This window comes from Theobroma cacao, chromosome 1, assembly GCF_000208745.1.
Source record: "Theobroma cacao cultivar B97-61/B2 chromosome 1, Criollo_cocoa_genome_V2, whole genome shotgun sequence".
Taxonomy (NCBI): Eukaryota; Viridiplantae; Streptophyta; class Magnoliopsida; order Malvales; family Malvaceae; genus Theobroma; species Theobroma cacao.
Window position 1 is genome coordinate 7,060,802 of NC_030850.1, and position 27,714 is coordinate 7,088,515.

Here is a 27,714-nt window from a genome sequence, read left to right on the forward strand (position 1 = left end):
TGAACTTGAGAATCAATTGTAGGAAAGAAATCATGCCCATATCATACCATATGTTCCAATTAGCATTTTCTCCAGTCAATAAAAGACATTGGACTATGGAATTACCCTGTTTCTTTAAGGCCCGTACCGACACTCCCCCGTGAGAAAGTGAGAAAAACACAAGGTGAAATTCCCCCATTGTCCTTTTGTAATTTATGCCTGCTTACATCTATTCTAGATGGCCCTTATTTACTGTTTTTTTTTTCTCTTTTTAAACGAGTTCAAGTGTTTTTGATATGTTTAATACGGGTTAAAATGTTTAATACGTTGTTCTCCTCAATTTTTTTAAGATAAATTAATTATAATTTGACATAATATTTTAAAAGTTTTTAAATAATTTTAAAAAATTCAAATATATTTTTTATCAAGTTTAATCATGTTCTTATATATTTTATTTTGATTTAAATAAATTCTTATACGTGCTATGTTGACATGTCATGATAAATAATAACATGATTATATGACAATTTTATCGTCTACGTCAACATCATATGAGTATAAGATAATAGATGATATTTTGATTAATAGTAGACAATTACCTGTTAATTATAAAAACTTATTTAATTTAAAATAAAAATATAAAAATTTCATTAAAAATAAAAAAAATAATTTATTTAAAATTTCTCAAATAATTCAAAATTTTTTTTAAAACATTATACATTATAAATTTTTATAAATATGATCTCAATTAATATGAATAGACAATTACTAGTAACGTATTTCACAAATCACAGTACATTTCAATAAGCGCAAATGCTGACTTCCGGTCTCCTTTTACCAGCTCTCCGTCTTGGCACCAATAAGCTGCATTGTTTTAGTGGTGCCAGAATCCTTGCTAAGCAATGTGAGGTCAAGGCGTAAAGCAATGGCCAACCTAATACAATTACACAATGCAAAAATTGCAACTTGGTTTGATTTCCGTGTCACCATAACAACTTTGCCTACAAGTGAAGAAAAACAGTTGGGCAATGTCATACTCCCATTACTACTACTATGCTAGCATGGAATTCTTGTCTAACTATGGGCCCCCCCAGCCCCTCTCTTGCTTGCTCCATCAATGTATATGCCCTCTCCAAGTTGTTCAACCAAGTGATGGTGAATTGGGACAAACTTCAAGAAAGGCTCCACTAATCTAAATTTAAGCAAGAAAATAAATAAGAAAGAAAGAAAAAAGAGAGAAAGCCAGGTTATAGGGAGGGAAAGTACAACCCTTTCTTTGTGTAATAATAGGATATGCAATATTGCAATATGACACATACTAGCTAAAGTATTTGTAACAGATAAATTCGACTAAACTCTCCTTGGCTTTACAATCTTAATCATTTTGACTTAATAATCAAGAAGATTCTTGGTATTATGGGAAAAGAAAAATCAAGATGATGTTGGAATCCACTGATCTCCTTGAATGAAATTTTGGACTGAATAAGTATAAACGCGCTGCGCTGGAATTTGGGAACTCCATGGTACTCTGCTAGCCACATTAGATCCTGGTCCAGAATTCCCAAATTCTCCATAGAAAAGTGTTTTCAATCCAACATCACCACTCCATGGCAGCCACCCATCTGGAGTGATAAGAGCTTCCATGAAACAATTTATAAAAACTGTCCTTGAATACTCCTTCCATGGCCTTCCCAAGAAATTCCTGTGCACTTTAGGCTTGCTATAGTAGTATCCCATGTATTCATCAGTGCCATTGAGCAAGCAGTTCTGGAAAACAAGACCAGTTGATTGAGCAGGATCTGTTCTTCCATGAGCTGTGATGGCATTGTTCTCACCTTTTTCTGGCTTCAACTGCCGGGGAGCAACTAAAACTATGCAATCTTGGAATACTGAAGCAGAATTTCCAAAGATGAAGTCCACATTCCCCTGAATACGGCACTTCTTGTAGAATTGGCGGAGTGAGTGAACATAGAGAGTATCTTGATTGCCTATGAATTCACAGTTCTCAATGACAGAAAGATCGCTATCTGATCTGAAGGCTACTGCTTGGTGGGCATCAGGGCCTGCTGTGTTCTTGATTGTGAGACCACTGGCCATAAATCCATCCCCAAGAACTCCTGCAACATGCCAATGCAACACATTAGATAGCATGACAAGCTTGATTATAAAATTCTTTGGCTTACTAACCTTCATTCTTCACTCATATATTTGCCATAATTATATCTAATGCCTTAACAAAAAGGGTATCTTACTACCTTCTTTGGTATAGATGAGTGAGCAAGACTTATGAGTTCAATGAAGAAATTTTGCTCAAAATGGGGGCGATATAAGCTCAGGGAAATCATGAACATCTATCTAGACACAATCTCATTAGCTTTAGATGGAATTGAAATTGAATGTATATACAATTCTAACCAGTTGGCGTCTGTATTAATCAAAACAAGTTGTTTATTTATTAGCACCTCTTCAATAACTTTGAGATTGACTCTTAAGGAGAAAAGATGCATCGAAATCAAAAGATCCCGCCCTGTTACTTTAAGCTGTGAGACTGCAAAATTCGATGGAAAACAAAGTGGAAACTTCGTCTCCACAACCTTATACATTTGTCAATGCATTAAGGAGAAATGTTAAACAAAGTTAGATATTTAAATAATAACACAGAAGCAACAAACACCCTGACAATTCCAAGGAGAAGCTAATCCTGTCTACATACGGAACCTAAACCATGTGGTTGGTTTGCACAAAAAGGGTCAAAACAAAGGTAAAAGCAATATTTTATAACCCTCAAAACTAAAAGTTAACACTTGTCAAATATAGGCGTAACCACTACTCCTAATTTTTTTGAAAAACTGACTTTGGTTTCCAAACTTTAGTTTCAGCTTAACTAATTACTTAGTCAAACCATTGGAAAGGAATTGAATGGATTGGGTATGCACATGAGAAATTTACACGGATGTGGAAGCTATTCTCGCTTTTCTTTTACAAAAAGAGAGCAATTGACTCAAATCTAGCATTCTTTATCACCACCCCATCAAACGCTAACATCACTTTTAGGTCAAGTAGTCTGAAACTATTCATATACAATGAAAAGTCCGCTCCTTTCTCTTTTCCACATTTATGAATTTGGACAATTTGACTTATTCCAAGTCTACCTAGCGGTATACTTTTCCAACTAAAATAAACATGGCAGGTCGGCTCTTGATCTGATCATCCTACTCCAACATTACTGCTTTACAAGAGTCTATGTCCGCCTTTTAAGTATTAAAAAAAAAATAGAAATGGCATTACTATTTTAAGGACAACAAATGGAGAATCCAACACACTGACTGTGCACAAATGAAATGAATGTACTAATAAATTATTAAATCCATATTATTATTTATGGTTTGATTAAACTAAATTGATTAAAAATAGAAAGAAGAGGGTACTTACCGACCGTAGCAGAATTGTAAGTGGTCATTCCAGGCTGCCCCACATTTGCAGAACCCGTAATAATCGTTTTACCCATCCCATCCCCCAAAAACACCACGTTTTTCTTCTCAAACGGAACCCTAACGGTTTCCTCATAAACCCCTTCCTTTATATGTATCACGAAACGCCGTGTCGTCTCTGCATTATGCGGTGCAGCATTAACGGCGTCTTGCACCGTCTTGTAACACCCTCCACTCCCGTCTTTACACACCGTTACGTCCGGCTGTAATTCCGGCGGGAAACCCCCCTTAAACCCCAAGTCCGTCCCGCCAGACCCGCTCTCGTAAAACCCGTCCCGTTCCGTTTTGGGAGGGGCCCACGAGGCTATATCATTCCCGTAATTATCGTAAGAGACCATCATGGCTAACGCGTTGCTGCTGTGTTCGGTTAAAGAGCTCAAAAACGCCATCGTTTGATCGACCAATTTGGTGTCGTTTACGTACTTGAGAGCGCTCCAACAATCGTATTGGTAGCACAAGGCCGCGCTCATCCATGCACGTGCATCTTTGACCTTGCCACGTGTCAACCCGTCATTCGCCGAGTTTATGCGGTAGTCTGAGTATGAAAGAATTTCCAGGCAGGTGGTGGCGGCGTTGGTGCGGTTAAGATTGCCTTTGGAGGAGTCGAGGATGGATTTTACCATGGATTTTCCGGTTTTGAGGTTTTCGGAAGAGACGGCAATGGCTGATTGAATGATCTGGAGGGAGGTCGGGTTAGGAGGGAGACTGGAGGATTGTGTTAGGGAGGTCTCACATGGCTGTGGGAAGCGCGTGGATTGGCATGCAAGGTGGATTTGAGAAGAGGGAGGGGTGGAAACAGGGGAATTTTTAGGAGACAAATGCGGGTCTTGATGGTGGTGGTGGTTGCGAGAGGAAGAAGAGAGGGTGAAGAAAAGGGTGAGGGAAAGAAGGGATAGGAGAAGAAGAGTGGACATTGATAGAAGCAAACAAGTGGATTTCCAAAGAGGGTTTTTGGAAGGTTTTTTGTGGGAATGTTGTGACAAGGGCTGTAAAGATGTTGGCATAGTGTTTGGGTTAGGGGATATATCATAAATATATATAATTGGTAGTGCTGGAGAGGTTGGAAATCATTTGGGAAGTTAGTAATAGGTGGTGATTAGGCAATCTCAATTTAGGACACTGAAAATTTTCGGATTTGGCTTTTTTGGATGAAAAGCGAACACAAGGGAATTCACGGGGAGGGATGAGAAGGGAAAGCTAGAGTTGGGAGTCACGGGAATTTTGATTTTGGATTATTCGGAATGGAAGGATTATAGGCTAAAGGGGTAGGGGAGTCACGGGAATTTTGATTTTGGATTATTCGGAATGGAAGGATTATAGGCTAAAGGGGTAGGGGAGGACGTTGGTGGAAATGGAAGACGTGGCCATTTACTGTCACGAGATCTTTAGATTGATTGGGCCGAAAAATCCGGAAGACATTCGGGAGGACAGAGGAGAGGGCGTGGAAGAGAGTAAATGAGGGACTGGTGATAGTGGTTTTCTTATTTCTATCTATTAAGTATGAACAATAATAATGGTCTTAAAATGGCAATGGAGAGAGAAAAAAAAAAAAAAAGAGGTTTGCTTCGTACATATTACTAATTTAACGTAGGAAACAAAGGAATGGGTCTTTCCTGTTTAATGTTTATCACAGCAAGTTGGTCTTGACTCTCGAATAAGAAGAGAGGGAGACAGACAATGCTCAGTGCTTGCTTCGAGCCCGGAAATTTTTTTGATGCCAGTTCCAAAATAAGACGAACAATAACAACAAAGTTGCTATGAACAGAGAAAGAGGAAGAGTGAGGGTAACAAATAAATTACTATATTTATTGCGTGTGAGTCCGGGATGGGGCTGGGCGTTGCTTAGGCCTAATGGATCCGCTTCTCTCTCCACTCAACTTCCTTCTCATCTTCCTTTGGAATGAAATCTTCGCCGTTAATACGTTACACTTCACACGTACACGACTCACGTGCCATGCCTATTGCCCAAATTTATGTACATTTGCTTGCTAACTAGGTTGAGTAATACCAAATTTATGTATATAATTTTCGATTATAATTTTTCCTCCATCACTAATTCGCTGTCCACATTTGACTTTCACTTTATATTAATTAAAAACTAACTTTAATATATTTTACATTAATTTTTTATTAAAAAATAATAATATTGATATCTTACACATTTTTAATGCCAAAAAGCTAAAAATATATATTAAAAATTAATTCAATATATATATATATATATATATAAATAAATAAAACAAAAGCAATTAATGAAACCGTGATGATATTTAGTTAAGACTTAGTAAATGTTTTTGTGAATTTTTATGAGGGTCAATGAGTTAATTTATAGCCGTTGAACAAGTGTTACATTTAACAGGTTTTTGAGTAAAAATAAATAAATGTGAAATAAATAGCCAAATGGATAGATTATTCAAATGCAACCTAATTATTGTATGATGGTACCTGTAACTGCAAGCAAAGAAGTGATGCAAGATTTGCTTCCTCTTCTTTACCAGCAACTTGCTCAGCATACCATATCGTTTTTAATTGCCCAGCTCCATAATCAGGAGAACCAGAAAAAAGGCAAAGATTGTAGCTTCACCACTGTTCATGGGAGAAAAAGTGCAGAATGTACTACATTACTTAGATTTACCTGATAAAAAAAAGAACCTTAATGAGAGTTAAACAGTAAACACCTGCAAAATCAGAATAAGAAACAATATGCTCCATAGAGGTTGCTTTTTGACCTCAGTGCAGAACAAACAATAGGAGGATAGCTCCTCTCCAAGAAAATGAAAATGGGAAAAGCAAGTTAGTGGTGAAGAAGTGGAAGAACTTCAAACAACTACTACCTGCACAAGAACAAATCATCAATGTTCACAGATAAAATTCCATTTTATAAGAGTGTGCTACATTGTTTTCAAGAAGGAAAAAAGTAAGACAAAATTTGATGATCAACCCTATTGAAAATTGTGTATGATCATATTGTTCTATAGGCTATGTATTTCGAGATAATAGCGTGGCTTCTGAACAACTTTTACACTTTACGAGCTAGTGTCCTCTGCTTTGTTGCATGCTGAACTACTTTTTCTTCTACACGGAGACCCTTCCGCCTCCTCACGGCATCAATGAGCTTTCTTGCCGTATTTGGAAGAACACTAGAACCATCTCCAAACTCTTCTATCTCCTCTTCTGTTTTGGGTACAAAAAAAGGATCCTCAGGAAGTGCTTCCCAATGGCTAAGCACAAGAAGTGCACTAGAAGCCCCAGATGTCCATCTCCTTAACTCATCAGCAAAACCAAAACTTTCAGAAACTGGCACATAAGCATGCACAGTAAAAAGTGGAGAGCCTTCCTGCATTTCTTCCTTCAACACTCGGGCTCGCCTCCGAGCAAGCACAGCATACATAGGGCCCAAATATTCAGTTGGAGTATTCAACTCGCAAAAGTACATGGCTTCAACAAGCCGAGGTTTCCTCTGAAGCACAGCTGCTCTACAGGCATCCTTGACTGCTGTCATTACCTGTCCAGTAAAGAGACCATACTGCTCAGGTTGTTGGTTAGGTTCTGATTCACTGGCCTGCCCAGTTGAGGAAGAGATATAAGCTTCAACAACAAATGCTAGTCCCCACATTGGTTCATCACATAAGGGGCCAGCTGCAGTAGCTAGTTCAAATCCAGACATCACACTACTTTCAAGACTCTCCACCTCTATGTAGAGTGGTTGAGTTACTTCTGAAGATTGCACAGCAGCCATATCACCAGCACTAGAATTGTCAGCAAACCCCAATCTTAGAGATACATGAGGGGAACCACATATCAGAACAGAGCCATCATTATTCTTCCTTTTGTAATCTGGAGTGAAGAGGATGTTAGGACCAACCTGCCTTGGACCAAGTGCCCAGATCCTCCTAAGAAACTTAAGCCACTCACCTTTGCATTTCTCAGACTGATCCTTGTCATTTTCATTTCCACACAAAATATCACCCTCCAGAGTATCAACTATGCGTTTACTGAGTACTTCAATTGGATTCTCATCTTCCCTCACGTTCGATCTATGTATTTCCAAGCCTTTACCACTCTGCCCTGGTTTACCTCCAATAATATCTGAGAGCAAATCAGCACTTTCATCAAGCACCTTGGTTAGTGTAGGTGGAAGTTTCATGACTTGAACGCGGATGACACATCTTCCATTTGGAGTCATTTTTTCAACATAATCTGAGCTAGCACTCAATCTTTTCAAATCCTCCAATGGATTAGATAAATCACCCTCAATGGTCTCTTTATACAACACAAGAGGTGGAGAGACTTCCAGGCTCACCTTTGCAAATCTCTCCTTCAAATCTTTTACACATCTTTCTAGATGAACCTCCCCAGCAGCAGCTAACACATGTTCCCCTCTAGATGAAACAGTGACCTCCACAAATGGATCTGCTCGATTCAGAAGCCTCAGTCCTTTCATAAGAGCACCCATGTCTGCTGGATCAGATGGTTCAATTGCAACCCTCAGGGTGGGGGCAACTTGGAAAGCCATACTTGAGAACGGCCAACAGTTTCTTGTGGATGAAAGAGTTGCACTCTTTAGTATATGCTGACCAAGTCCACGGATTGCCACAATATTCCCTGCCCTTGCCGAGGCCACTGGTTTCAGACCTTGACCCATCATTAAATATAAGGAATGCAATTCAGCTTCCTGCACATGCTTCTGCATTGATTCCCCTCTCAATGGATCATATAAAGCTGAAAGCACAAAAACTCTTTGTCCTGATGTAAGAACCCCACTAAATATCCTAGCAAATGAAAGGAAGCACTCATCTGATTCACTGCTTCCACCTTCATCATTGAAATTGTTTAAAATCTCCCCATGTGGACCCCGTTGGGGCAGCATCTTTGTCGGGATGGCAAACATTTTAGATACAAATGCAATACATGGTGCTTCAGAGCTAGAATCACAAGCTTCAACTGATTTTCTCACAAAATCAGCCTCTTCAAGCACATTAGAGTCTACCCCTTCATCAAGAATTTCTCTTTTGGGAAGCAAGCGTGAAATTCTAAGTGATTGAGCAGCAATTGGATCTGGCAGACACTTCACCACCATTGACAAAATTGCATCTGACAAAGGAAGCCATCTGCTCATGACAGCTTGAAGTAAGATCTTTGGGTCCTTATTCTGCAGTTCACGAGGAGGCACAGACAAATTAAAAGATTTAATCACCTTCTCAAGCATCCCTTTGTCCCCATCAGGCTCCAAAGCAGCCTGGTAAACCTGCCAAAGTGGCTCAAGGACAAACTGCACAAACATCGGCCGAGCCTTACTTCCTACACCTAGTCCCTTCTTCCCAACAATCATCTTGGTCTTCGGATTGAAATATCGAGGACCCCAAAAGGCCTTTTGCAGTGCAGCTGCACTTGCTCCAAGCTTAGAAGCATAGAATTCAGCAAACTCATTAATTGTAAAACCCCACCCATCCAATGCACACACAAACGCAACATTTCCCTTTTGGGGTTGAAAAGTATCCTCCTCATCATCCTCTATAGACTCCCAATTCTCATCAGTCACCTCACCAGAAGGGCCAGCAAGTATCGAATCAACATCAGACAAATATTTCTCTGACTTATATGTACTCATGATCCCATTAACCTCATGAACGATCCTCAATAACCGATTATAAGCTTCTATAGGACTCAACTTCAACTCACATATCAACCTATCAATTTTATTAAGAACTAAACATGGGGTAACCTTCTCTATCCAAGACTGACGCAGAACCGCATGAGTTTGAATATGAACGCCCTCAACAGCATCAACCAAAACCAATCCACCATCACTCAACCGCGCAGCTGTGGACACCTCACTACAAAAATCCATATGACCAGGGGAATCTATAAGGTTAATCTCGTAGTCTTTATAATGAAGAGCTATGGAAGAACTCTTCATTGTTATCGCTCTCCTCTGTTCTTCATCAAGATAATCCATATACCTAAGTTTACCAGCTAGTTTAGGGTGAAGTACACCGCCACCCGTGGCGGCTATCAAATGATCAGCCAATGTAGTTTTACCATGATCAACATGTGCTAAAATACATATATTTCTAATCTTTCTCGTGTCAGAGTCACCCATTTCTTTTCTTCCCCAAGTTACAACAACAACAACAACAACAAGAAGCAGAGCGAAAATAACAAAGAAATATGCTGAACAATGTATTGGGAATCTTAAAACCAAACAAAAACAAAATTGGGTTTTTGTAAATGATTCCCAGGCTATGCAAGCAAAGAAAATTGAAAGGGGGCTGACCTGGGCGTTTGTCTCGCGAGAAAGAGAGGAAATCGTTGCTGTTTGCAAGAGAATGAAGGGGTAAGTAACCTTGGCTGGGCTGGGCTGGGCTTCTTTTCAGGGTTTGCAACTTGGAAGCGATCAGGGCTAAGATCCTTGCATGATTTAGTTTTAGGGGATTAGGGATTAAGTGTATTTTCCGTCGAATCTTTTTAGATGGAGAGGGAAAGGGAATCAAACAAAAAAAAAACCACATATAATAATGATTATAATATATATGTTTTTGGTACATGTTCTTGTCTATTAAAATGTGATAAACACTTTATAATATTTTTATTTTCTATTCATCTTTTTTAATGTTTTTAAATTTTTTTTATTTTAACATTTAGATAAAATATCTAAACTTTTTAAATTTTGATCAAAACTACAAAAAGTATATTAATTTTTAAAATAAATACTTCATTTTAAAAAAATATTTTCACTAAACACAATATGATAATATTTTAAAAATAATTTTACTTTCTATTAATTTTAAAAATTATTATTAAATAAATTATAATTTTTATTTAAAAAAAAGTTCCAATCACCCTAGATCGGAGATCGAGCTCCCCAATGCTTCCTTGGGGAGCCCGATCAAGGCTCCCAAGGCAGCACCAGATTCGATACTCCTTTGGGAGCTCCAATGCTACTTTGGGGAGCTCAATTTGAGGCTCTCTAAGAGAGCTTCAATGCTCCCTTGGGGAGTCTGGTTTGGTGCTCCCTTGGGGAGCCTAATTTGAGGCTCCTTTAGTGTAAGGGGACGGAGTAGGTCAACTTGAAAGAAAGAAAATAAATAAAAAATATATATTTTAGATCTTTTATATTTAATATGAATGCAGTTTCAATGTTTGAGGTAAAATATTTATTTTGAAAATTAATGAACTTTCGAATAATTTTTATCAAAACTTAAAAGATGTTTAAATATTTTACCCTAACATTTATGTTTGAGACTACTGTTAATTTTTTTTTTATTTTAAGATGTTTCAAAATTATTATTCCCTTTTTAGTAAAATAAACTTAAAATTTATATGATTTGTAAATTTCATAAATAATATTTATTATTTTTTTGTTTTACATTTAACACCTTGAGAATATAAATTAATTTAATAGAATTGAGTTGATGTAATAGGAAACTTGATGTAAGATGTAAATTCCATACATTTATGCAATAAAAAGGAAATTGAAGCTTAACTTAGAAAGAAAATTGATATATGTGATAAAAAGATATTATTTTCTTTTTGTCAAATTATTTTTTATTAAAAATAAAATTCGAATCCCAATTTTAAAATAAATGATTTATGGACTTAATATAAATGGTAAAGTTTAAGGATTTCCTAAAATAAAAAAAAGAAAGTTACTTCGAAATTTTTGATAAAATTATTAATGAAAAAACAAACCAAAGGCAAGACAACACAATAGAAAAGAGGCGAGGAAAAAGGACAAAAACAAAAGCGGGGCCCAATGAAATGGGGAAAGCAAAATCTGACAAGGTATTTGCATATACCTAATAGGGAGCTTTAAGTCTTCCTTCCCCGAACTCCACTCTATCTCTCTCTCTCTCTATCTCACCATTGACGATCAACTGACGGCTGAACTCACATTTTCTCTCTCGGATAGCTCGATCCCTTGCTTACTACTTTCGCTCTAGCTATTTCGCTCTCATGGTAAGTCCACTTTCTCTCCTTCGATCTATTAATGTATATCTATGGTTTCTAGGGTTTAGTTTCTTGTCTCTGTTTAGAGAACTTTAGCTTTAAACCCTAGAAGGCATATAAATTAGGATTATTTAGGGTTCCATTGACTCTTTTGATTATTGGGTCTCTGTTTATTTGCTTGAGTTTCTTTGGTTCGTGATCTTGAATCTATTTTTTCCCCTTTCTCTATAACGAATCTTGAATCTATTATTCTAAGGGTAGGAAACACTCGATAGGTTTTTGATTTCTTGTTGCTTTTTCAACCAATTGAGTTGTTGAGCCATGCGTATTAAAATAATTTTCTTTTTGATTGCATTTACTAGTTTTAGGCTGTTTTCATCAATGAGCTAGGTGCAAATAGGAAACAGTTGACGATATTTGGGACAATTATTGGAATGAATGCAAGTAACTTGTCTTTTGACTTATTTTGCTCAGACTATAAGGTCATAGCTTTTTTTTAAATAGTTTCTTAGTTAGGCAATTGGATTGTTGAAATTATAAAGCTTAAAACAAAGTAATATTCTACACTTCCAGATAGCTCGATACTCAATTTGACAGAGAGCTTTGTTTGTAGTATGTTTTGCTAGAAAATATCAGTAGGATTACAGTGCATTATTTATTGCTGACTAGTGATACTGCCCTTCATTTAAACTTACTGCTTTTTCAGAACTTTCTTTTTTTTTGTGCAAATATTATATTTTATTGTTATTATTGGAAATTAGAAGTTTAAATGTTATACTGTTGTGATATATGTTGACTACTTTTAGTTGTTTAATAGTGTTTTAGGCACCTTTGAATTTGGGTAGTCAACAATATCATGCCTCTAATGGGGTTTGCTATGTCTGTTTGCTTGAGTCTTTATTAGGTTTTCATCTCTATGCTCAAAAACATTGCTTAGACAACATGAGACTAGGTATCAGGATAGATAGTACCGTGTGTGCTTTAGTTCTATGTATCTCATAAGAGTACATTTACCAGGGTGCTAATATCAGACATAATTTTGATGCAGTATTTTTCACAAGGTCAATGGTTGGAGGATTTACCAAGTGCATTCGATAACTGATGCAATTGTTTTTGCAATGGCATTCTCTCCTTCCTCAAGTGTCACATTGGATATGAGCTCGTCTTAAGGCTTTTATAGCAGTTTGTTAAGTGGAGAGTGCCAAAGATTTTGACATAGCAATATAAAAGTCTGGATCATAATTCAAGAAAAAAGAATCTCTTAATCTTTGGAGTTTGTTTTGCTGAATCCTCCTGATGCTCAAATTACATCATTGTCTTTATGGAGTGAAGGATGGGTTTGGAAGCAAGACACATCCCTTCTATGAATGAAAAGGCTAAACAATGCAGTTTGGTTGGTTGGAACAAATGTTTACAAGTACATAATCTAAATATATGTGTGAATGTGGTAGAGAAAGCAGCTAAAGTATACAAGATGGTGAATCATTCTTGTGTAGGGAGGAACTTTTGCTGACAATCTAAAGAAGTTTCAGATGATATATGTGCTGATTTGGAGATAGGAACAAAAGTATATTGTATTACTGTTACAATGAAAATTTGACTCTTGTACCAGATTTTAACATTAGTTTTTTTTTTTTTTTTTAGAGTAGATCTATATCTATGAGTTGGATGACTTAAGACTATGCAACTTGGTACTGTTGTTAAGAGTGATGAGGATTTAGGTTCTTATGGGCACCTTTTTTTGCCTTGTTATGTGAATTGTTCAATTGTATTAATTAGATTTATGCTCATTCATACAAAAATGATACTTGCTAAATTTGAGAATATTAGGCCCTTGCTGATGTTGAGGCATAGGCCATGACCTACAAAAGCTTTTTGTTATTGCAACATGCAGTTATCTCTTTGTACCTTGGCATACTGTAGGTAGTTTTAACAACTCTAGGTGGTGCTATATGGAGCTTTCAGCCATAGTTGTATATTTTGGGCATTAGACTCATGCAACTGCCTCACCTATCACGGTTTCTGGCAAATGTATTTTTTTCTATTTTTGGGAGGTTCTTTTGGTACAATATAACCCTAGTATTTGCTAATATAGTTGGGCCTATAACATAATATATGAATTGTTTTGTGATGTCTTCTAAATCTAGCATCTTCAATCTGCTGCAGAAAGAGCTTGAAAGATTCTTAATTTGTGCTGTGGATTTTTGATATCATTAGGCAAGGAATGTTTTTGTTAGACTCTTGGATGCTTTCCATGTCATGAGGATAACTTGGAAAGTTTTTAAGTTTATATATTTTTTGGGGTGGGGTGCAGTTTGAGTTTTCATTTTGTATGTTTCCCCTTTATTTGGTTGTTGCCAAACCAGCTGCAAATCTGTAGTCAATATATTATATGTATCAGTATTGTCCATTTATTCAGCTAATCTTCTATTCTTTTATTGCCTTTATCCTTTGATTTGTACTCATACAAGCCCTTAAGCTTTTTGGAAAATTAATAGTTGTCGAACCCATTGCTGGCGGCATTTTGTACGCATGGCATGACCTGATCATATGACTCATTCCACATCAGCTAATATTTGCCCATGTCAGCTGTCACGTGGAAAGAAAATGTCGGTTGGCATTAAGTTTGATGGTTGTCAATAACCATTAAGGATAGAATACTAAATTTGATAGTTGATTAATATATATTAAGGGTTGTTAGATATATTCATACAACAACTTGTATGCACAAAGACAGGGAAAGTTTTACAAATAATATAGTTACGTGGGGAGGGTACCATGTCAGTTGTCACGTGGAAAGAAAATGTCAGTTGACAGTAAGTTTGATGGTTGTTAATAACCATGAAGAATAGAATATTAAATTTGATAGTTTATTAATATATATTAAGGGTTGTTAGATATATTCATACAACAACTTGTATGCGCAGAGACGGTGAAAGTTTTACTAATAATATAGTTACATAGGGAGGGTATGTCTTTCTGATGCTTTTGGATAAAAACTCACCCTTGCCTGACTATAAGCTTGATATCATTTTATATCCAAGTATTTAATATAAGTTGAAGTGACTATACTTATGTATGTTGAGTGTACAATTTGTCACATAGATGACATGTTGGGCTCTCTGGTCTCAGATTCAAATGAACTAAATCCATTCTCATAAGTTATGGAAAAACTGGTGTTTTGAATTTCTCTTATTCCATCCTTGAACCTTGTAATAGCGGTCTCTTTAGGCAAAATAGTCGTTAGAAACCAAACAGCAAAATAAAACAGGAATCTAATTTTAAAACACTAGTAATGCTGCATGCCTCGTGCTTGCAATGAAATTAGCATGTTGACATGTGATTTGGGAATGTGTCATATTTTTATTGCCTTCATGTAGTCTCTCTTCTCATTTTTGTTTTTGGAAATTGGACATCTGTTTAATGGAATTGGATTTTTGCCCTATGCAATTTAAATCAAATAGCAGAGTGGACATGAAAATTCACTGACATGTGAATTAGATCCTACCATGAATTAAATCAATGATGGACTTGAGACAGATGGAGGGTGGTTGTATTTATTAATGTCTTACTTCCCTACTTCCAGATCATACTGCATTGATAAGAATACGTGCTACTACTTTTGGTGAAATGAGTGGCAGCAGAAAACGCTGTTCTAAGTGGGATTCAAAGGAGGAGCGGCAATATTCTCTTGAAAATGTACGAGACGCTGCTTGGCCTGCGAAAGCAGGTGTGAGTTTTCATGATAGAGAATCAGAACATGGGTATTTTTCTCCAGAGGTTGGTAGGAATGGCAACAAGTGGTCTTTTATGGAAGCCAGTGACATGATGAAATCTAAGCATGGACTGCCTTCAAGGGAATCTTTAACCGGAGGCAGAGGTGCACGAAAGGATGATAACATCAATGTTGACTGTGTCAAAAATTGGAAAACTACATCTCCGTGGGATGGGGATGAGACCTACAGCATGAGAATGTCTCCTGGTCTTGATGATTGGAGGCAACAAAATCGTCGCCATTCTCCTAAAAGTGATTGGAGCAGGTCTCAAAGGTTTGATTGTCTACTTGTGTATCCTTGATTATTATTATCATCTTTTTGAAGATGTCCTGGTTGTTAGTATACTGTTTGTATAACCTGACTCTATCGTATCAATCCCATGACCTATATATTATGTATTTATTCTTCAATGTTGCTAAGAAATTGAGAATCACATACTTATTGCTTCTTTTTGCAATTTCATTTTTGTTGAAAGTGCTTCCCTGTGCTAAATATATTTCATTTTTTCTCCAATTAGTTTGTGATTTTCCCCCCAGGGTGATTTTACTTGGATTTTGTGTTGTCACTGAGGTTGCATCTCAGCTTAATATGTTGAACATGATGTTTTGGACTCTCTAATTAAAATTATATTCTATGCTTTTTGCGTGGATAAATGGTTTTGTCTCCTCTGATCTTTCTGTACTGTCTTTTTTCTTCTTCCTGTTGAACACTGTCTAATATGTCTCCCAATATTTAGTTTTACCCACAAAAGCAGGAGTAGGAGCTGGAGCAGGAGTCGTAGTAGAAGCAGGAGCCGAAGTCCAGTTCGTGGCATTAGGCGGCAATCAGGATTCCATGAAAGAACCAGAAGCAGATCTGGAGTGTCAACTCAAATATGTAAAGAATTTATGGCTGGGAGATGCAGGAGAGGCAGTCAGTGTCAGTTTCTTCACCAAGATATTCAAAGTCATGAGGATGGTTGGGATAATAGACAAAAGAAAGCTGGGGGTTCAAAATATTTTACTCCGAATGATGGTAAAGAGTATCTGATAAAGAGTGGAAGGTCTACTGATTGCTGTAATGATTATCTGAAAGGTAATTGTCGCAGGGGGGCATCTTGTAGGTTTGCTCATGATGGTGCCTCTGATGGCTTCAGTAGAGGATCCATAAATGAGGTAAGTAGGGAAAGAGAAAGCAACAAGAGGAACAGAGTTGCAACTCCAGAGCGAGATGGTGAGCGTGAAGCTCGAAGAAGTGATGTTCCTTGCAAATACTATGCTGCTGGAAATTGTCGTAATGGAAAATATTGTAGGTTTTCTCATCATGGTCAGGCACGTGCAAGTCCTGAAAGGTCACGTGGTGATAGGGGGGGATGGGGTCAAAGTTTGGTTAGTGTGGATAAATTACGGGATGGTGCAAAATTTAGAGATGCAGATGCTTCATATAATGTGGAGAAATCTAGAAATGGTCCAAAATGGAGTGATGCTGATGCTTCAAATGAAGCAAAGAAATCCTGGGCTGGTCCAAAATGGAGTGATGCGGATGCTTCAAATGATGTGGACAAATCTTGGACTGGTTCAAAATGGGGTGATACAGGTACCTACTCAGGTGCAGCAAATATGAGCAAGGACATTAATGGAAAAGTGGGTGCCTCAGAATCAAGATTCCCTGATTGGTCCATGGACGAGAGATGGCAGCATAATTATGATGTAAGTGGAAAGAGCAGTGAGACTAAAGTGCATTATGAAACAGTTGATATTGACAAGGATGAAGCAATTCCAAGGAAGATAGAAAATGCTGGTCTTAGTACTGGTGTATCTGAACCAAGGGGTGCTGAAGAGTCACTTGGTGATATGGAGATGTCTCCTGAGTGGAATTACAGGATCCCCTCTTCTGTGAAAAAAGAAACTTCTCATAGTTCAAAGTCTCAAGCTCCCATTGACACATCTTTACCAGCTCATGAAAAGGATATAGCTGAAGAGGCCTCAGGTCGGGTGTGTGATGGGCTTGCAGCTTCACAGCCAATCTCAATTCAGAAATCTAACTTTCAACATGACCATGTGATGAGGGGGAGCAGTGCTGTTGCATTGCCAAGTGATAGCAATGCTGCTAGCAGAAATTCTGCTATTTCACACATTGATCTAAATTTTTCAAGCAACATCCTGCAAATGAAAAGCTTTGACCAGCCTGGGCCAAGTTCAAGTTCTTTACCTTATTCAAACTTAAAAGTAGTTGGACAAAGTCAAGTGGCAATCCCTTCAGACTCTAATGAAGTAAATGTAAAAGTTACGCAAAACAACCTGCTGTTTCAGGAGGAGAAACCAAGCAACAAAATGAATATTGGCGATACAAATACATCGAATGGTAATTCTGGAACTCAGTCAACTCAAAACATGGTAAGCAATGAACAGCTCACCCAACTTACCAACCTTTCAGCCTCTCTAGCTCAGTTATTTGGAAAGGGGCAGCAACTTCCACTACTTCATGTTGCTCTTAATGCCCATGATGCAATGCAGGTGAATTCTTTTGCAAGTTCTGGAGGACCTATTGAGCCTGATTCCATGCCAACTGTACAACCAGGTCAAGACGTTACATTCCTGAAGCAATATGACCCTATATCTGATAGCATTGAGCCTGTTAAGAAGCAGGACACAAATACTAAGCCTTTGGGGTTTTCAATACATCCTGTTGCTCAGAAGAATACTGCAGATGGAAAACCAGAACTATCAGCTAATATGTTACTACCATCATCTCTTGTGGGTAGCACAAATGGTGGTGATTATCATAATGACCACAGTTGCAAAAGAGAGCCTGATTCCGATAGCCATATGCCAAATCGGGTGGAGCCTGTTGCAAGTTCTGAGGTGACAAAGGAAAATGAAGGAGTTGAGGAAACCAAGAAAGCTCAAGAGGAGAATAAGAATGGTCCATCAGAGAATGTAGATGCAGATGATAGGACTGATGAGGGCAAGAAGAGCAAAGATGGTAAGGGGATTCGTGCATTTAAATTTGCACTTGTTGAGTTTGTCAAGGATCTCCTCAAACCAACATGGAAGGAAGGTCAAATTGGCAAAGACGCATACAAAAACATTGTGAAGAAAGTTGTTGACAAAGTGACCGCTACAATGCAAGGAGCTAATATTCCTCAAACACCTGAAAAAATTGATCAATATCTGTCATTTTCAAAACCAAAGCTTAGCAAACTTGTACAGGTGAGTGCAGCTTACTTTTAAATTGAAGGTTTCAAACTTTGTAGGGGAAGGGTAAAACAACATAAGACCTTTCTTTTGTTGTCTTTTCCATTAGTGCTTAGCATGTTTATCTGGCCTTCATTTGTGCCATCATTTGTAACTTTCGTTATATCACACAATAACATGCTTATTGCTAGGGGCTCTTGATCAATGTGCTTTTGGTCATATAAGTTGCAACTCATTGGAAGATGTCTTATGTCATGTCAATGGTTGAAGTTGATAGACAATTTCCTTTTATAATGTTATTGTTAATTTAATCTAGGCTGTTTCATTTTATGCATAGTTTGCTGACCTCTTTACATTCCTTATTCTGTTGCAGGCATATGTGGAAAAGTTTCAGAAGAACTAAAAGAAACATGGGATCGTCCTGTCTTTTTGTTTTATTATTTTTATAGTTATATATTAAGCCGTCATATCTTTTGTTTTTTTTTTTCATTTCTTTATCCAGTTTCCTGTAGCTTCTAGGAATGCTAACCTTTTCATTTTTGTTTATGTTTTATTCCTTGGAAGCAGGGTTAGGTAGTGAACTTTAACTCCCTGTAGATATTTTGTTATTTTTGTATTAGAAGTTAATATATGATGTTGGCACTTGCTTGTCATATGTGGGTATTTTGTGCCAGTTGTGATGTTTCTAAATCTAGTGTCTGATAGTGATTGTTGCTATCTAGGCATCCTGTTTGATCTAGGGTTTTATATGCCTGAGTTAGATGTTTAGACATTTTTGAAACTTAGCATGTTATTTTCTTGGCATTTAGCATTGATATGTTTGTCAGTGAAGAGCATAGAAATTTTGCCTTATTAAAGTTCATATAACTGCATGCCTGCATTGCCAAGGAATTGCCAACATGGTCATGCAGTTGGGTTGTTTTATGCCATGAGATTTCCTGCCATTGCTTCTGAGCGTGAAGAACACAATGAAAATTGTCTTCAGTGACGCAAGGAATGCGAAAGATAATTGTTAATATACATTTTGTGTATGGATTTTGTAGTAACAGGACACTTGGTGAAGTATATCTCTGTTGAATGGAAGTCCCCGTCATTTTTTCATGAAGTTATGCTTCAGCGTCCTTGGTATTATTATGTTTTCTAATGCTTGACAGCAAGTGGATGCTGCAATACGGGGTTCTTGTCTGATCAAGCTTTTGGCATAGCTAACATCCAGAACAGTGGTATGACTGAGCCATTTTATGTAGTAACACTTTGCTCGTAAGTTATCGTGTCAGATATAATGGACCAGGATTACGTTGAGAAGTTTAAGCTAATATTAAAAGGGATCATGCCATGCATGCAAAGACTCAAGTGGTTTTGTTTAAATTTTGATAATTTGTTTGAATGGGAATATGGCATTCATGCAATTCAGGTATTTTTAGTAAATTTTAACCCAAAAAAATTATGTAAACAGGGAATTTTGGTAAAAAAGAATATGATTATGGTAGAACTTAAAAGAAAAGGGGATGAAATAGGAATTAGGGTTGCGAAATGAGAGTGGCCGACATCCATGATGAGAATAGAAGCGAGTCATAAGTATTCAAATGACGAGAGGCTTAATTTGGAGCTCAATATCTTAGGTTTTATGTATAGATGATGCCTAAAACATGATTGAACGGAACCGCACCCCCTCCGTCCCTGTCGCACCCTTTGAGTCTTTGAAATTAATTCTAGGCAGAGAGTATGTGGTTGCATTTATCACGTGTGCTATCCTTTTTTGTACGTTTTGGATTACTGAGATTGCCACAGCATAGAGTCATGGGGTTGGCTTGCCTAGCTGTTAATAAGCTAACTATGACTCTAATCCCACTAATACCAACCAACCTCTACTCAAGTATATGTATACACCGTATGTACTGTAGTACACCAAAGTTGTAGGTGAATGTTCTGCAGGCCATAAAGAAACCTAGTCCAAAATGAAGGGGGGGATTTGGAGGGGAGGGGTATTTTTGGAATTCAGGTTTTGTTGACAAAAAGGGGAAGGCAGAAAAGCAGGCTTAAATTTAAATTTGTTTGTGCATGCAATGCATCTTCCCAATGCTCGGAGAGATTTGGTTGAAGATGAGGTTTTCAGGTGCTATTTTAGGACCCGACAAGGGACAAGTCCACTTTTTCCTTTCTTTTCCCCTAAGTTGACAATTGAAAAAAAATTTTCCTCCTACTCACAACCGCGGTCCGGACTCCGAGGAGAGAGGGCTCTTAAATTTCACAACCCTAACCCCTCCATTCCTCCTTCCCTTTTTATTTCTTAGGGAATGGATGAGCCAATGGGTGTCAGATCTCGTAACATGTTCTTCCCAATTCATCAACTGTTTTGATGAAGTAAGCCTCTCTTTTTCATACAACCATTGTCTTGTTCCTCACCACTTCCAGTTCTAGTTGGCCCAGACTTGGTTTCCATTCACAAAAATTATTGCTGAAGGAGTCAAAAAGGGGCACTCCATGGGTATATAGTTAATTCTTATTTGTGTCCCTTGCCCTCAATTCGATTTCAACTTCACACCTCGTTCCTCTTTTATTTATTTATTTATTTATTCTATATATATATATATATATATTGTTGACTATATATATCATTCAAAAATTAGTAGAGATTACGTCATTTCTCTTAAATCATAAGCCTTAATTTGTCTGCTTGACAAAACAAAAGATAACTATTAGATGAGGCCAATTAATTAGTTGGTTCCATTTAAACTTCAATCCTACTAATCATTATTTCCTAATATATATGACGACTTTTCTATTTGTAGTATATTCTTTGCATTTTGGATAACCTGTTGCTATGTATAGCAACTCTTTTTTTTCTTTATTAACAATATCTCTTGTAATTTCATAATAGTCAATTTCAAATTAATTAAATAATTAAATTTCTTAACTTGACAAGTTATCATTATCATAATATATACATACTCACATGTACACATGCATTTGTTTACAGTAATACCGAGATCTATTTTTGTTATGCTTTACAACGTTAATCTAAGAATCTTAGCTAGCAGTGTCACATGAGTACATGTGCATAATCAATGGCTTGGCAGATGATCTATATATCCATAGAGGTGACACATCTCAAAACTATCTATGACCTACGCACTTTATCTATTTGTAGTCAAAGTTTTAAAAGGTAAACTAAAAGTACTATACGCGTAGTTGAACCCCTCAATCACCTTTAGACTTGGTTGCTTGTAACTTGTCAATGGAAATGCCTCATATCTTTGACTAGGAAGTTCTCACAGAGGTTACCGCGTACATGTACAATCATCATATACGTGTAATGTAATGCTTGAATGGTACTTGGGTCCTTTTGTTTGTGATTGATACAATAATAATGCCAAAGTTTAATTCTATACTATGTTACATCATGGGTGTTTGGGAATAGGCAAGTGAAACCCTAGCAAATGAATGATTGCTTTGTGCATGCGCGAGTGGGAGAGCAAATAGAATTATAACATTGATTCAATGAAAGTGACCAAAGCGTGTGTGTTGCATTTGTTATTAAAGGAGAGAGAGAGAAAGCGCGGGGATGATCTAAGCAATTTGTCCCGCCGTCTGATATAGGTTGGAGGGTGTGATGCAGTAGAGTTGCTAATTAAGTAAGAAAAACCTTTCCCTCCCAGCCAAAGTTTGGTTCATGATTGATTGTACCAGATGAATCAGAAAGACAGTTTCAGACGCTATAGAAATTATGTGGTTTCAGCCCAAAACTCATTATTATTACCCAACCTGATGCACCTTTTATTGCATGATAGCTGTAGCTCTACTAATTTCTTCCTTTTTTCCCCCTTTTGGTCTATGCTGTGGGAAGATTGTGTGCTCTCTTTCTCTCCTGTGAGAGAAGAAGAAGAAGAATATTGAGAAGAAACAAAGAGGAAAATTAAAGAAGAATATTCACAAAACTCTTTATTGTCATCTATCCTTCAGCCCAAACTAAAAACCATGTTCTAGTTGTTCATTAATTAGACTGCTTGAAGATGTTGCATATATACTTGTTTAGGTTGTTCAATCCTAATTAGACAGTTTTAACTTTTCGTAGTCATACACTGGCTGCAATATATATGTAATTGGGTTAAATTTTTCCAAGGAACCTAGTTCTTGTATAATCGCATTCTTTCCCCAAGCTCCAAAATGTACATCATGGTTTTAGAGTTATTTTCTACACAATCTAAGAAACCAAATCCTATAATATTCTTTCTGGCCACCAAAAGATATAATTTTTTTGTTAAACCACACGGTGCACTAAAAAAATCAATTTATATATTTATATACTTTTATGTGTTAAACATGAAAAATTAAGTAACAAACTAAAAGTAAACATAACAATTAGGTCATAGAGCTTTTATAATTTCCTTTTATACATGTTAATGAGCTTCAATTTAATTTAGGAAACCAAAATCACTTCCGATAATGTGAAATCACCACCTTTTTTCAAAAATTCATGTTAACTTAAATCACACAATATTAAATTTAAAAATGTTCAAAGATTATTATTGATACGAAAGATCAATATTCGTCAGTGACAATGACGTATCCAGCATATATATATATATATATATATGAATAATGGTAAAAAGAGTTTGTGAACATAGGCGCAGAATATGGAAATTTTGATTAACATGCACATGTCACTTTATGTGAATGATACAAGCAGCATTTATTCCAAATTGACAGCAAAAGAACAGCTAGATTTCTGATTTGCTTTACTTTTCATGTTTTTCTAAACAATTACATGGTAGCTTTAAATCCAATGTGAAAATCAGTAAGTATTAGATGCAATTCATGCTTAAGCAAAAAATTGGTATTGATTTGCTTGAAGAAAGATGGCTTTATATTGTTATTATATTTGTATGATATAAACTCAGATTTTTATTTAATGCTTAGCCAAACTAGAGACTCCAGAAGTATTACTGATCAACTTAACCAAATGCACCAAAAAGAAAATGAAAAGGAAATCTATCATCATGTGAAGCAAAACCATAATGAACAAGAATATATATATATATATATATATATATATATATATATATATATATGTACAGACATATACATAGACATACATATATATATATATATATATATAATTCCGTAATCATTGAGAATAATTGATAATTACTTGCTTTTTTAGCTCATGTTAGCAGTAGTAAAAGAGGCAAAAAGGGTTAAGAGGAGTAGGGTTAGGGCCAGATCTTATGAGAATTATAATGAGGTGCAAGTTTTAAATGTATTACACAAACTTAATCGTAAAATGGTATTCGTACCAATCTTTGAAAAAGCCAAACAAAACCATCAGTACATCCTGGAAAAACAAACCCTATAGCAAAAAGCCCTAAAATTTCAGTGCTTGATATGTGATATGCCATATACAATTAGAAATGAATGAACTCTAGAAATATGGCAAAGGCTGCTAGCTTCACTAGGGGCAATTCAATTCTTGACTCTAGCTAGAGTACTTGTGAGAAAAAGTGAAGAAAAATCTCAACCCTTGGATTGATATCCAGTGATCCAACTAGGTCCAAAAACGTAGCCAATATTTTGCCATATATATATTCCCCATGCTTTCTCTCGTTCTAACCCTTAGTTATGACATATGGGTCATCAAGCTTCTTAAAGCTACAGAAACACCAAAGGAGGGTTTTCTTTTGCCAATAACCAAACCCTTTAGCATAGGGGCTTTTATAGGAAGAAGGGTAAACTTTAATGTGTTATTATAATCGTGCAAACCACTTCAACAAGCCATTGGATAGTGTCTCTCTCTCTCTCTCTCTCTCTCTCCCTCATTCCTTTTTGAACAGAGAGAATTCAGAAGCTCCCTCACTCAATTGATGGATATCAATCAAACAAAGCTCCCAAGTCACACTTGGAATCTTGAAATGTCCACGGAAGATCATGTCCTTCATGAGCAAGTTCCTTTGAATCCAATTTGGCCTAGCTACCCTCTTCAAACGCATCAAACACCATCCTCAACCTCCAGCCAAATACCTAGTGCAACAAATGTTTACAGTGACCAAATGGGTCAGCTTGCTGAAGAGGAAGAAGAGACAGAAGAAGAGTTAAGCGCCATGAAAGAAATGTTGTACAAAATAGCGGCGATGCAGCCCGTGGACATAGATCCAGCCACTATCCGAAAGCCCAAGAGACGCAACGTGAGAATCAGTGATGACCCCCAGAGCGTGGCAGCGCGTCACAGGCGAGAGAGGATAAGCGAAAAGATCAGAATTCTGCAAAGACTCGTTCCAGGAGGCACGAAAATGGACACAGCTTCAATGCTAGATGAAGCCATCCGCTATGTCAAGTTCTTGAAGAGGCAGATTCGGCTGTTACAACCCAATAACCAGCAGCCACCATGCCATGTGAACTGGCAAGTTACTCCAAATAAACCTCTCGTTTCGACCTCCTCAACCTCGATGGAGACACAGCAGGCAGGCCCTGAATTCACTTTCGGTGGCAACGGGGGAAACCCCTTGTGCTTTAATCATGAGGTAATTAATGATTAATATCCCTAAATCAACATGTAATTGTTGTATTAATGATAATATTAGTGAAAAAGGGGTGTGTGTATATATATATATATATATATATGAAGATTAAGATTATAACCTTTCCAAAAAAAAAAACAATGATTAAGATTATCAGATGTAATGCTATCTTAGGGGGTCAAGGGAGTTGGGGGGGAGAAGGGTTTGTTAGGATTTTGTTGACTAAGGTGTCGAATAATCATAACGGTTAGCTTGAGTTACGTTGAGCCATATATAAAATATATAATAAGGTTATTGAAGAGTCTAAATTGGCCGGAAACTTTGTTTGGCCGACTCTCTTTCCGGGAATAAAAAGGTGACGTGAGAAAGCTATTGAAATCATTGTTCTTTCCCCTCTCTTTTTCTGCATATATATACTATTTTTATTTTTGGGCTGTTTTCGGGGTTTGTGGATGAGCACATGTATGCAAGTGCATATATATTTTGTTTATACATATATGCATGAATACATGTGACATTGTGGCATGCCCTCATTGGTGAAATGCGATAAATGTAAATATAGAACAAGATGATTCATACTAAACTATGAAATCCAAATTACATGTTGTTTTCTCTTCTCTTTTTTTCAGTCAATCAAAAGATTTTCATTAATATGGTATAAGCTACAAGAGTGTCAGCTTAATGGTCCTGCGTACAAGCAACAGTACAAAAGATATCTTGTTGTTGCAAAAAATCATAAGAAAGAAGCCTCCAAAAATAACAGAGCGAAGACAATGCATAGGTAGATTAAAAGTTAATGCCAAAAAGACATAAAATAAATCACAGGCACATAATAGAACACAAGCCCCCAAGAAGACAAAGCAACAACAAATTCGAAATCCAGCAACAATGCACATAACAGCTCAAATCACAGTTTATCCAACAGATTGCACCAGGTAACAGGCAAAAACTCAAGAAAGTAATAAAGGCGTAATGAGACGTGCTTACGCAATACAAAATTCACCACCAAGCAAAAAATGAAGAGGGTTTGTCAACACCATACGTAGCCAAGGAGTCAGCAAAGCCATTACCTTCTCTAAATACATGGGAAAAGAACACAGTACTTAGAGAAAGGCATAGAGAATCCAACTCATTAAAAATATGCCATTTGTCCCAAGGGCGTTGCTCAAGTGATTTCCATCCACAAAAGAGCTACTTTTAAGTTAGACTCAATAGTGTTCATTTGGGGAAAGAAGAAAAAAACAAAAGACCCCTTATATGTAAGTGACTTAAACCCTAGATTCGTTCAAGCTAAAATGAAAATGACAAAAAAAAAAAAAAAGATATGGGCAATTGAGCTTAAACGCTTAGCTCAAGTGGTAGAGGTGGGATAAGATTTGGACAGAAATTCTAATTAAGTCCTATATCAAAAATGAAAATGAAGAAAACGTGGTTGTGACCTTAAAAAAACCTTGCAATGTGTCATGGTCCTTGCGTGGATGTGAATCTCACATCATAGAGATAATGTTCTCAACAGGTGAGATACAAAGTCTCACATCGATGAGAAACTCCGAACGAGAAATAAAGGTAGATGTCATGGTTATAGAGAAGGAGCCATGAATCCCACATTGATTATATACTAGAATGATACTGGAAATATAAGGGTTCACATCAACTTTAACCTATAAAGGACCTTTTGTGAGATAAAATCGTAAGGTCAATAGACCAAAGTAGACAATACCTCATACGGGTTGATGTGAACCATGACACAATGCATTGTCTTTCCTTGTTCTTATTTTTTGTTCTCCTCAAAGATTTGGCAGCTAAGATGATAAAGATAAACCTTGTTGAGTATGTTCCCAATGTTACTTGAGAGAGATTCACTTAAAACTAAGTTTTGATATTATAATGTTCATTTACATGAAATTGAAGAAGTTGAATTAGGATTGCCATAGCCAGATGTATCAAATCTTTCCACACATGGAGTTTTGCGACTCCTCTTGTTGTTGCTTTATTCCAAGATAAAGTGATAAATATATTAGGTCATTACATTTTTCTTTTGGCTATAATACTTATTCAAGATGATAAAAATCAAGCTTCTTAACTTGCATTTGGGTGCCACATGCAATATATATCTAGCAATATATGTAGGTATCACTACCAAATGCACACTCACACCCATATCTGTGATCTAATATGAATACATCAACTTTCATTTGGGTATTAAAAACTGATTTAGACTGCATTGTAATGTCAAACATATTCACAATTTTCCATCCAACTTGAGGTTTGAGCCAATAGTGACTTTTTATCATAATTTTCCAAACTACAGTTTTTCTATAATTGCTCTAGGCATGAACGGTTTTCCAACCCAACCATAATAAAATGAAACTAAACTTCAGTCTCTCATTAATTAGGTTTTTGTTCTAAGATGAGTTTTATTCTTGTATACATTTTTTTTTTTTGCTTATTTTTCATTCATAATTTATTGGTTAAACATATAATTGTTCTTCTTTTATTAGATTATAAAAAAATAGTTTTGACTTGAGTTGGTAATGATTTATATATGGATTTAGGAAGTGTTTAAACAATTAATCCTTTGTGCAAGAGATTGAGGCGAAATTAAGCCAACTGGGGGACTGGCAAATGAGTTAATTAAAAATTCTACTTTGATCATTACATTTTGCAATTAAAAATTACGATTGTAATTTGAAATTTGCTAAAAAATGTAAAATTGTGATTTAATAGTGTAAAATGTATAGCATTGGTGAAAGTGCTGTGAGAAGATTAATTTAATAAAATGGACATATTGCTAAAATAGTAAAATAAAATTCATTTGATTTAAATA

General features: G+C 36.5%; 4 protein-coding genes across 5 annotated transcripts; 2 read left to right on the forward strand and 2 right to left on the reverse strand.

Annotated features, from left to right (window-relative positions):
• On the reverse strand, positions 1,195 to 4,704 carry LOC18611818 (probable pectinesterase/pectinesterase inhibitor 51). Its single transcript, XM_007048266.2, has 2 exons — positions 3,412 to 4,704; positions 1,195 to 2,096 (listed from the first exon to the last, which is right to left on the reverse strand). The coding sequence occupies exons 1-2, from the start codon at positions 4,472 to 4,474 to the stop codon at positions 1,411 to 1,413; spliced, it is 1,749 nt and encodes a 582-aa protein (XP_007048328.2). The 5' UTR covers positions 4,475 to 4,704; the 3' UTR covers positions 1,195 to 1,410.
• LOC18611819 (elongation factor-like GTPase 1) lies at positions 6,289 to 9,950 on the reverse strand. The gene has a single exon (XM_018114333.1). The coding sequence runs from the start codon at positions 9,571 to 9,573 to the stop codon at positions 6,490 to 6,492; it is 3,084 nt and encodes a 1,027-aa protein (XP_017969822.1). The 5' UTR covers positions 9,574 to 9,950; the 3' UTR covers positions 6,289 to 6,489.
• Positions 11,277 to 19,056, forward strand: LOC18611820 (zinc finger CCCH domain-containing protein 38). Of its 2 annotated transcripts, XM_018129941.1 has the most exons (5): positions 11,278 to 11,429; positions 15,007 to 15,469; positions 15,933 to 17,571; positions 17,692 to 18,387; positions 18,746 to 19,056. In XM_018129941.1, exons 2-5 carry the CDS (start codon positions 15,051 to 15,053, stop codon positions 18,773 to 18,775), a joined length of 2,784 nt encoding a protein of 927 aa, XP_017985430.1. In that variant the 5' UTR covers positions 11,278 to 11,429; positions 15,007 to 15,050; the 3' UTR covers positions 18,776 to 19,056. The 2 variants fall into 2 exon arrangements, with proteins under 2 accessions (XP_007048331.2, XP_017985430.1); XM_007048269.2 differs by having other exon boundaries at positions 11,277 to 11,429; positions 15,933 to 18,387.
• On the forward strand, positions 23,946 to 25,268 carry LOC18611821 (transcription factor HEC3). Its single transcript, XM_007048270.2, has one exon. The coding sequence runs from the start codon at positions 24,234 to 24,236 to the stop codon at positions 24,903 to 24,905; it is 672 nt and encodes a 223-aa protein (XP_007048332.2). The 5' UTR covers positions 23,946 to 24,233; the 3' UTR covers positions 24,906 to 25,268.